We start from the raw sequence: 11,971 nt of genomic DNA, 5'->3' as shown, positions 1-11,971 counted from the left end.
GAAATAGGATGATAGTTATATACATTGTTTTTTGGGGGGGGATGAAAAAGTAGCCACAAGTTCCAAGAAATTCTGCAATCAAGCTTAGCAAACTACATGAAGTATCAAAGCCTGGGAAAACCTTCTATAGTTCAGGACTCTGGCCTCAGGTCCCCATCCTGTATTCTACTGTCCTCCACCTCCTTTTCTGTGACAGGTAACAAAGGTTTGCAGCTTAGTAATTTTTTTTTTTAAGATTTTATTTATTTATTTGAGAGAGAGACAGTGAGAGAGAAAGAGCATGAGTGAGGAGAAGGTCAGAGAGAGAAGCAGACTCCCCGTGGAGCTGGGAGCCCGATGTGGGACTCGATTCCGGGACTCCGGGATCATGACCTGAGCCGAAGGCAGTCGTCTAACCGAGCCACCCAGGCGTCCCTTAGTAATTTTTTTAGCTGGTTTCATGTGTGCAGAATATTGAAGGTCCCAATTTCATATTCTGTCCCTTTAAGATCCAAGGTGTTTCTCGTAGAAAGGAATTTTCAAGAACTTTGTGGTTCCTCTGTATATACCACAGAGATTCACTCCATTAGACAAGAGGCTGGTTCACACATCCCCCACCCCACCTTCCCCGGATAATCCTCTATCAATTTTTTGGCTTTTGCTGAGATGGCCAAGGGATAACTTTAAATTTCCTAGATGGACTCTGGTTGTACTGAGGGGTCCTGCATAGTCACAATCTCTTCAAAGAAATTTTACATGACTAAATACACTTGTCTTTGGATCTTGCTGAGATACTACAAAAGGCTGTATAGCTACATTTCAATGTCTTCTGCAATTAAGATGAAATAAGAATTTCCCAAATCATAAATCTTGGGGTCTTTCTGTGTAATAGTTCTTCTGTATGTTTCTCTCTTCCCTATCACATTTTACCATAAACAATAAGCAAGGCCACACTTTTAATGTTTGCTTAGCTGAGTGTCCACATAAGGACTTGTACATTAATATTTGCAGTAGCTGTTTTTAAAGATTTTTATTTATTTATTCGACAGACAGAGATCATTAGTAGGCAGAGAGAGGGGGAAGCAGGCTCCCCACTGAGCAGAGAGCCAGATGCAGGACTCGATCCCAGGACCCTGGGATCATGACCCGAGCCAAAGTCAGAGGCTTTAACCCACTGAGACACCCAGGCACCCCTGCAGTAGCTGTTTTTAATACTTAGAATTTGCAAGGTGGGGGGCTGTCAATTAAGGTAAAGGGCAGCTCTTTCTGCCCACGGGTCCTGTCCCTGAGCTTCAATAAAACCGGCATTTTGTACACACACACAAAGATAATAAAGGGGTATAACCGCAGGATATCCAGAGGATTACTCAGTAATGAAGAGAATGAACTATTTACACAACGAATTCTCCAAATAATGTTGCCTGGAAGACAGTGGACCCTAATAAACTTCTAAGATTCCACTTATAGAGTCTAGAAAAGACTAATTCATCTGTGCTGAAAGTGAATCAGTGGTTGTTCATGGAAGGGATAGAAAGGCACTGAGAGGGATTTAAGAAGGGCCATGAGGTAACTCTGGAGGTGGAGATGCCCAATACAACAGCTGGGTGATTTCTTACGTTTATACAGATATTAAGGATTACAAATTGCACACTTCATGTATGTGCAGTATATGGCATGTGAAACTGTAAAAACTGATTCCACTGCAACACCTGGGTCTCCCACTTCTACTGGAAAACCAGATTAAGCATCAATACAGTGACTCTACCTTCTTTCTCCAAATGCCCTGTAAAGAGAACCTCTTCCCCAGCAACAAAATAGGCAAGCACTGAATGCGGTTTCCAAGTGAGTCACCAAAAGCTCTGGTTGGTCACAAAATCTACATCCTTGGACCACAATGTCTATCCCAGAGTTCTTTGCTCATGTAGCAAAGACACAAGGTATAGAGCCCACGGAGGTACAGACATCTATAAACTTGACATTCTTTGCTCTGCCACTGACCCTGATGCTACAATGACATGGCCCTGGAGATGCTAAGAATTCCCAGGCAGCTCCATCTCATACAGCCACAGTGCCAGGAGTGTTTGTGGCTTTTTTTTTTTTTAAATGGGCACATCTACTCTCATTTGCTGCAGTCTCCCCAAACCCAATTATTCACACCCAGTGTTTCTGTATCGGTTTTGTTTCCTTCCCGGGATGGCAAGTCTTGCAGCCAACCTGGGTACCAGATCAGATTCTGGCCTTCAGGGCCTATGGCACTTGGCAGGTTCTCAGAAAAGCTTCCCCTCAACAGTGCTGTGGAATATGGCACATATCCTGGAAATAAGTCATTCACTGCATGCTGCTGCCAAACATATTGAAGGCTGTTACAACCTTCCTCCATACCACCCTCAGGGTGATGTCTGGGCCCTCAAATAACTCTGAAATCCAGCCAAAATCAGGCCCTGAACTCTCGCCTAAAAAGCTTTTGTCAGCAACACCAGAACTGGACTGAGAACGGTTCTTTGCCAACCTGCTCTTCCATTTGAGGCACAGGAAACTGGAGGATCCCCCCCTCCACTGTTTATCTCTTCAGTTTGGCAGGGCCTAAGTGTTTTCAAACCATTCCAAACAGTAAAAACAATGTCCAAGATTAACAATGGCTTAAATAAGAAAAAGGTCTTTATTATCACAGAAACCAGAGCAATGCAAGACAAATAGTTCTCCAGGATGGGTGACTTGGAGACTGGAAAATCTGTCACAAGTACCACATGAGACCAACAGTGTCCAGGAAGAAAGTAAACCTTTTCTGTAAGCCAGAACACAGCTCAGATCCTCTTGGCTAAAGACGTACAGTAAGGTCCACACCTTTAATCAGTCAGTGGGGGAAGAAATGAGAAGTCTTATTTAATTCAGGATTCTACCTTCCCTGAGGACATTATGGTAAGTACGCTGATAGAGCTAAGATGGGTGTCCGCCACAGGCATTGAGTAACAAATCTGGCAAGGACCTGTCTCAAAGTGCAATGCAACCCACGAGAGCTTCCCTGTACCTGGCATTCATAACCCATCTCAGGTGTTAACGCTGTATAGGAGGAACAACACTTCACTGATGTCCTCCTCTCAAAGGGTCCTCGCAGAGTTCCTCTCCTTATGAGTCCCACTGCGTTGAAAGCCTGCCTACAGCCTCCCTGCAGTGTGAACTTTCTGGTGCCGAATGAGGTGGGAGCTTAAACTATAGGCTTTCCCACATTCATTGCACTCATATGGCCTTTCTCCAGTGTGAACTTTTTGATGCCTAACAAGGTGAGATGTTCTGATGAAATCTTTTCCACACTTGCTGCATACAAACGGCCTTTCCCCTGTGTGAACTCTCTGGTGTGCAATAAAGTCAGAGCTTCGACTAAAGAATTTCCCACATTCGACGCACTCAAAAGGCCTTGCCTCAGTGTGAATTCTCTGGTGTTTAATGAGGGTGTATTTGTGGCCAAAGGATTTCCCACAATCACTGCAAACATAAGGATTTTCTCCAGTATGGATACTCTCATGCTGAACAAGTGTGGATTTGTGTCTGAAGACCTTCCCACAATTGTTGCACTTATAAGGCCTTGCTCCATTGTGAACTCTCTGGTGTACAATTAGGTTGGAGTGATGGCTAAAGTATTTTCCACATTCACTACACTTGTAAGGCATTTCTCCAGTGTGGATTCTTTTGTGCTGAGTAAGGTTGTCTTTGCGACTAAAGGCTTTCCCACATTCTTTGCACTCGTAAGGCCTTTCTCCAGTATGGATTCTCTGGTGCTGGATAAGGGTGGCTTTGCGGCTGAAGGCTTTCCCACATTCACTGCACTCGTAAGGCCTTTCTCCAGTATGGATTCTATGGTGCTGGACGAGTGTGTCTTTGCGGTTGAAGGCCTTCCCACATTCACTGCACCTGTAATGTGTATGTCCACTGTGAGAGGCCCCCCTGCTCTCGGTGCTCCTTGTCTTCTTGCTGTGGCTAGCCTTTTGCTGGTGACTGCCCAAACTGGCCTGGAAGTTCTCCTCCTCACATCGTAAAGGCTTTTCTGACAGGTGAGGTTCTTCACAAACTCTACAGTTCTTCACAAATGAAGTCTTGCCTTTGTCTCTTCTTAAGGGCTTCTCTACATTGTACTGCTTCTGGTGCTGAAGAAAGTCTGCACTGAACCAGAACTGTCTCCCACATGCCTCACATGTATAAGGCTTCAGTCCTTGGTGTGTTTCCTGGTGTTCACCCAGGTGCAAGATATCTTTCAAGACGGGGCCACATGTGTCACAAGGGTGAGCCATCTGGGCTGATGAACCTGCCTTGGAGATACTATCCCGTGACACTTCTAAAGAAATGCTCTGCTCAGAAGGCGCCTCTTCATCCTCCACTGCACACCAACAACCTGAAGGCAGAAAAAATGCTGTTGAAGTGCATGATGACTTTGGTGGGAAGGAGCAACCCCATCGCAGATGTGTCTAGTATACCCAGGATTTAGTGTATGGGGCTGTTGGCAGGAGAGCGGATGTGGCATCAGGTTAAAGAAAAAGCTGCTTTGCAATATTGGGCCTCAAACGGTGATAGAATGAGAAAGACTTCCCAAGGGACAAAGACACAAGGACAGGGTGCGCTCAGAGAGAACTGGGAAGCAGAAATGTCCAATTTACTCTTCTGCAAATGATTTTTAGAAGGGCCTTGGCTACTGGTGAGCACTATACAGAATGTACGTCTAGGCCTGGGAAATCGGATCTAAAATGAGCAAGTGGTATTCAGGAGTCATTTAAGGACATATGACACGTGAACACTGTCCAACACAGAAGAGCACTGCAGAAGGAGCAGTAGAGAGCACTGGTGAGAGGGCGTGGACAGCCCTGGGTCAGAGGTCAGACCAGAAATGACAAGTGTGATGGATCACACCTGTACCCCTGAAACAAATAATACATTATATGTTCATAATTTAAAAAATAAAAATTAAAAAAAAAATGACAAGTGTGTAGAATGTCCCGAATGAGGAGAAAAAGACAGAAACAGGTACGGTTTATAACCTAGGCACCAAATAGGAGTGGGGCAAGGACAGGCTTCTGGTATTATTTGAACCCAACCCTGAAGTTACACCCTCCCCAAGCTCCCACTCACCAGGGCCTGTCCACGTCCCTCCTGCCATGGCTAGAGTCATGACCTCTCAGGCACTGAGTTCTTTCCCTTACTAAGTTCAGGAACCATAAAGGATCTGGAAGAAACAAATCATGGAGGAAAGACAGGACAAGGAGGAAAGCTGTGGCCCAGAGCAGCTGTCTAATATTTAGACAACTAAATATTACAAAATGAACATCAGTAATGTTTCTGCAAGATCAGCACACTGGGCCTCACAGCAGTGACCATCACAGCAATTCATGACACAGGTAGGCCCAAGAAAATGCCAATTACAGAAAAGGGGCAGAGTCTAGAGTACAGAGGTATTATGAATGTAGGCAGAGCCATACAGTCAGGGAAAGGGCAGCAGGGTAGTCCACCGGGCTGACTACTAATCCCTGACCCTCAAACCCTTCCTGGTGATAGACTGGGGCAGCAGGGGTGGGGGAGCATAGGGAGTAAAGGAGGCAATACACAGCTGAGCCTCAGCAGCCCGAAAATCTATCTTAGAGAAGGAAAACAGCAGTGCCCATGACAGCTATGCGAAGAAAAGGGCAACCTTTAAGGGAAGAAAGAGTAGAGCAAAGCCCAGAAAACTGGGGTATGGGGGCCTTACCCAGGAAGACCGTTAGCACAAAGCATAGAAAACACTGCACTGTGACACAGGTCTTTGGGTCTTCTCACACAGTCCCCACTGCTCCCAAGAGAAATACACAAACACATCCTTCAAAGTCACATGACCCTGCATAAAGCCAACGACTAAGCACAGGGACAGCAGCTCTCCCCAGGAATCTTGGTCTACCCACCACACATTCATTTTCCTCCCCAGCTCCCCAACTTAGGCCAGATACCAGGCCCTTGTGACTGGTGCCTACTCACTCTCCCCATTTCCTAGTAATCATTTTGTCCAGCCCAGAACAACAGGAGGGGGACGGACAGATCTTTTGCTAGCTAGTTCCCCTGAGGTCTAGAGATCATGTCTCTCATATACAAATATGAGCTCAGAGTTCTCCCTTAAGCCCTCACTACGAATTCAGATTCCATCTCTAGCACACATCACTCTTTAGACCATAGCTCCCTCAAGTCTACGAATACCCACAACATAGGTCATCTCCCACATGCAAATCTGTACACAGCATCCAGAGAATTCCTGGTTAATCATCCAAGATCACATCTGGCTTCAGTAGGGGTCCTCACTGCCATGTAACTCTGAACCCAGCTTTTTTTTTTTTCTTCCTAAGATTTTATTTGTTTATTTGACAGAGAGAGACACACACTGAGAGAGGGAAGAGAAGCAGGGGGAGTCGAAGAGGGAGAAGCAGGCTTCCTGCCGAGAGAGCCCGATGTGGGGCTCGATCCCAGTACCCTGGGATCATTACCTGAGCGGAAGGCTGATACTTAATGACGGAACCACCCAGGGGCCCCCTGAACCCAGCTTTTAAATATTCCCTTCCTGGTCCTATTTCTTGATTCAACTTCAGCAATCCAGAACAACATACAGATACCAGGTAATTCTAGCCCCTTCTGACTTTGTGGTCACATACTAAGGATACTATATTTTCAACAGGCTTAACACTTAACACTAAACACTCATTCAAAGCCCACACCCCCTGTCCTTCTACTGCAAGCAGTTACTCTGCCAGCTGGCCCACTCTGCCCCTGAGCTCATCTACCAGCTTGACTGAAACTTTCCACATCCCATGAAGTCACTATAAATACCTGGGAAGCAAACCGAAAAGGGAAAGCAGCTGCTCTGGCCTCACTTTCATCTCATCTCTAACACTGCTCTCTACTCCAGCACCCATCTCTTGTCCACAATCTCTCTGGAAGACTTCACCACCTGCCAAATCCTACTCTCTCCCTCTACCATGGACACCAATCTCCCTTCTCCTCTCTCTTAGGTGACTCCTGTCTCAGGCTGCTGTGTCCACCCCCTTCCAGACTCTTAATGGCACTGCCACTATGACATAAAGGTTCTCTGATAAGCAGCTCCACTCCAATGCATATACTGACTGCCACCCTGTGGACTTGAATCCCTCCTCTAAAATCAAAACCTATGTGTCCAGATGTCTACCTATACCTCCACTTAGATTCAACATGGTCAAAGTTTAATTTTTTTTTAACATTTTATTTATTTATTTGACTGGGAAAGACACAGCCAGAGAGGGAACACAAGCAGGGGGAGTGGGAGAGGGAGAGAGAGAAGCAGGCTTCCCGCCGAGCAGAGACCCCATGCAGGACTCAATCCGAGGACCTTGGGGTCATGAGCTGAGCTGAAGGCAGATGCCTAAGACTGAGCCTCCCAGGTGCCCCACAAAGCCTAATTCTTGGTATTACTTCTGAAAGTTACTCCCACCACCAAACTTTTCACCATCTCAATGGAAAATTTTCCCATCCTTATACCTGCTTAGGCCCAAAACTTTGAAAGCTGTGGAGTCATCCATGACTCTTCCCATTGTTTCTCTCACCATCCACATCAGAAAATCTGGTTAACCCTACTTAAAGAAAAACAAAAACGAACAAAAAAAGACAGACCAGAATCCAAGCAATTGTCCCACACTTCCAGAGCATCCGTCTAGTCCAGCCATCATAAACAGTGCTCCTTCCTCACCCCAAAGTCTCTTGTTCACTGTACAGTAAGAAGCCTGTTGAGACCATAGTCAGATGACTCCCTCCTCTGCTCCAAACCTTCCATGGCTCCCACCATTCTCAAAACAGAAGCCCAGTTCCACAAGGTGCCATTCCAGAGTTGAATACTACTCTCTGATCAAGCTAGACATAATGGAGACCCGAGGCTCCCTAAATACTCGTGGTTAAGCCTCAAGTGATGCTTCTGCACATGCTGTTTCTTGTGTCTGGGGCACTGTTCCACACTTCACCCCACTGCACTCAATTCAAGGCAAAAGACCGTTAGTGACACCAGCATCCCCAAACTCAACATCAAGTGTAAGGGTAGGTGAAGGGTCCTAAGACACCACCATCTGCCATCTGGGGTTGCCAAGATCATGGCCAAGTGGGGAGTGATGAATGAGGACCTGCATGCTCTGCACTCACCTATACAGAGATCCCCAGTGCTGCTACCATCAGGGCAACCTGGCAAAGAGAAGTTGTTGAGAGTGGCAGGTTACCAGAGTGGGGTACTGGGGACTGAACTATGGCCCTAACGCCTGCCCTGCCCTTTGGTGAGGATGATTTCGGAAAGTCTAATGTCAGATGTTAAGACTTTAGTGCTGCCTCCCATCAGATAGGCGTCCATGAACAGACGTGCTGCAGTGTCCTCCTCTGTAAAGCAGGGCTAAAAGTGGCATCCACCCTACAGGGCTACTGCTCATATCAAACACCGTTAGTACAAGCAAGGGTGCTTGAATTAGCTTTTACTGTCCACAAGCTTCATTCACATTTTTCCAAATGGTTTTGGAGCAAATGAAGGGATAGGTTTTTGATATTTAGGATTTATTTTTAATCTTCTAAGAAAACGTGGTATTTAAGACTTCCATCTTAATCAAACACTCAGAGGCAAGCACGTCAACCACTATTAAGCATCATGAGTATAAATTTATCATATCTATCCATCTAAAAATCTTAAAGGCCTGTACACCTGCCAAGTGCGCATTAGTCCTGTCACCAAACCAGCCTACCTGGTACACACCCCTGAAGGTGAGCCTGCTGGTGGCCCCTCATGAGAGATGTCCATGATCTCTGCTCGCCTGAGAGCTGGGGAACTGGGGTACCAGGGCCCTGGATCTGGCTGAGGCTGGCTTTTCGTCTCCTCCACAGGCCGTGCCGCTGCTGAGTCCACGGAACCGCAAACAGATAGCGCGTCACGCCTGCCTCTGCGGCTCAGGCCGGGCTCCTTAAAACCCAGGGTCCTCTCCTCCCGCGGAGACCAGCCAGAACTCCTTCCCATGCTTCCCTCTGGAGGGGATGAAGGATGACCCCTTCCCCCGCCCTCCAATCTCTCGCCTCAAGAACCACCTGAGATAAAAACACCGTTAATATCGTTCTTGCGCATCTCACCTCCAGGCTTCGACCTGGGGCCTCATCCCTCAGTGGTCTCCAACACAGCCCCCGCCAGAATCCCTGACGCAAGGCCAGATGCCCATGGGCAACGTCCAAAATGCATTCCCCGAGACACAAAATGCTCCGGCCCTCCACTCGGTCTTCCCGCACCGCCGTTACCCGACGCGACAAGAATCCCGTCGGTTTCACCTCTACCATCCCCTTCTCCACCTCCCACCTCTCGCTGCAGCTCTGGTGCAGCCACAACACTCCGGGAGTCGGCGGCCTCCTCGCCGGTCAGCCAGCCCGCCGCGACCCACCTGCCTAAGCCAGCTCACATCATGCTCCCCCACGGCTCCCAGTGGTCCGCCCGAGGGCACCCTCGGCTCACGCAGCCTTTCCACGCAGGGCCGCCGCTCGCCTTCTAGGCTCCCTGCAAACCCCAGGGCCCGGTTTCCGGAGTCCTCCGGCTCAGCCGCGCCGCCAAGCCTTTGCTCATGATCGTCGGTCCCCCAGGGACACTTCGACAGCTCACTGCACCGGCTGCTAGGAAGGGGCTCCCCACACCAACGCCCCCACGGCCCACAACACCGGAGCCGGAGCCGGAGCTGCATCGACCTCAACAGGCGCCGCTCGTCCGTGACTTCGTGATTCAGAGTGAAGGACCGAAACGCCTCAGGGTCCAGGGAACAAAGTACCCACCTACGCGGGATCCATCACCGCGGCCGCCGCCATCACAATCTGGACCACAGGGACCCGTGAGGAGTCCCAGGTCGGGACTCACGCGCCGCCGTGGGCTGGCCCTGGCCGCGGAGCCTTCGCGCTTGCTGCCACCCCCGAGCTTTTCTGCAATGGACACAAGGTTTCCTCCCGTGCCTTTCAGCTTCGGTCACTCTGAACCGTACTGGCGTTCCCAAAGCTCCACTCCGAGAGCTCCACCAGGAGCGAACAAAATGTCCGCCGCGAGGAAGACGCCGGAAATCCCGCCCAGACGGCTTGCGCGCGCTTTTAATGGTGCCGCGTCCGTGCTGCGCAGAGACTTCTGGGTACTGTAGTTTCCCTGGGGAATCGGCCCTCGTGACCGTCGGAGTTCTCCGGGCAGGGTCTGGGGCTGGGCAGCGAGCTCCCGCGAGGGACGCTGGGAAATGGTGCCTCCAGGCTCAAAGGACGGGACGGGGCTTTGGCCCTGGTTCGGTACCCTGTAGTCCGCGGGGGGTGGGTACCCGAAGAGTGTGGGAGCGTTCTTGTAGATATTCCCCAAAGCCACAAAACCACACGGACATATCATGTGCAATATCATCTTGAGTCCACTCACAGTCCACTCGTATTTCCTTGCTGTTTTTTAGATCCATGTAGATTGAAGCTTTAAATCGGTTTTGGGCTCTTTGGCTTGGTCAGGGACCCGGGATCAGAGGTCAGGTCAGCGGACAGGGCCAGGGCGGACTCTGGGAAGGGTTAATCGGCCAACGAAGGCACTTTCCTACCGGTGGGGGCGCTAATGGTGGCCAGCCGGGGTTCAGCACCCTGTAATTCAAACGCTCCTCAGCCTAAAACTGAGATATACTGATTTCCCTCTAGGAATATGCCGCCCATCTGAAAAGGGCCATTATAAATGCTTTTTGATGTGCCAGGGCTGGTGGCAGTAAATGTGCAAAGGGGACCATCTGACCTACAAATAAAAATTTAGAGCATCATGATCTCATTTCTTTGCTAGGAAGTGATTTTCACTTCACTTGCAATTACAGAACAGTGTCTGAATTGGGATTGGAGATTATTTTTGGTAAACAGTGAAGAAGAGTAGAGGAAGGGTCAAGGGAGGGGAAAAACGAGAAGGGAAGGAAGGAAGGAGGGAAAGAAGGAAAGCAAAGAAGGAAAGAAAAAGAAAGGGAGGAAGGCAAGGAAGGAAAGGAAGAAAGAAAACATTTATGAATTGTTTAAATTACTGAAAGCTAGTAATATAATTCTGTGGTTATGCACAAATATACTAAAAAAATGGCTCCCAGGGGACACATCTGTGACAAGTGAAAACGGTTAAGATGTCAGCAAAAATTAAGTTGGAAACATCAAAGTCTGAGAAGTGAGAGAATGAGGCTGAGCATACATGGGGTCTGAAACATTGAATACAGGAAGGTTTAGTCTCCAAAATGTAATTTCTTTCCATTCTTGAAAATGTTGAATATCTTGTAAATGTTGAATATCTACTTTGAAGGAGAATTCAAATATTTAGAAGTGTTACCAAAGGGGAAACTTCTCTAGTCCCCTCCCTCTTTGGGAGCTTTGTACTATCACTCAATAAACCTTGCTTTGCTGCCCACCCAAAACATAATAAACAAAACAAAAAAGTGTTGCCAGAATGATGAAGATGAACAAGAATATTGTAACACCATGTCTGTTCACGGCTCTAACAAACATTCAATGAACACCTACTGAATTTTAGGCACTATCTTAAGGGCATGTTTCAAAATTGAAAACAAGAGGGTGCCTGGGTGGCTCAGTGGGTTAAGCCGCTGCCTTCGGCTCAGGTCATGATCTCAGGGTCCTGGGATCGAGTCCTGCATCGGGCTCTCTGCTCAGTAGGGAGCCTGCTTCCCTCTCTCTCTCTCTGGCTGCCTCTCTGTCTACTTGTGATTTCTCTCTGTCAAATTAATAAATAAAATCTTTTAAAAAAAATTGAAAACAAGAAATAAAGACCCCAGCCTTCAAGGAGCTTACACGCTACATATTCAAGAAAGATAGAGGAAGAAATACAAAATATATACTGAATTATGTACAATGTTAGAATGTGGTAGGCACAACAGAAAAGAAAGATGAGGGCACCAAGACATGGGGTATAACATGTAGCATTATACAGCCAAGGGAGGCTGATTTGAGCCCATGT

General features: G+C 47.8%; 1 protein-coding gene across 1 annotated transcript; it reads right to left on the bottom strand.

Moving 5' to 3' along the window:
• Positions 1–2,619: 2,619 nt before the first annotated feature.
• Positions 2,620–9,982, bottom strand: LOC132005931 (zinc finger protein 134-like; the record flags this gene model as incomplete). The annotated part of the gene is made up of 3 exons (XM_059383446.1): positions 2,620–4,366; positions 8,149–8,187; positions 9,796–9,982. Coding segments are annotated over 3 exons (1,458 nt in total), but the record flags the coding sequence as incomplete, so codon positions are not given.
• Between the last annotated feature and the right edge of the window lie 1,989 nt (positions 9,983–11,971).

The sequence above is a fragment of the Mustela nigripes genome, chromosome 17, assembly GCF_022355385.1.
Source record: "Mustela nigripes isolate SB6536 chromosome 17, MUSNIG.SB6536, whole genome shotgun sequence".
Taxonomy (NCBI): Eukaryota; Metazoa; Chordata; class Mammalia; order Carnivora; family Mustelidae; genus Mustela; species Mustela nigripes.
The sequence above is the reverse complement of the archived record's forward strand: the minus strand, read 5'-3'. Positions and strand labels throughout refer to the sequence as shown.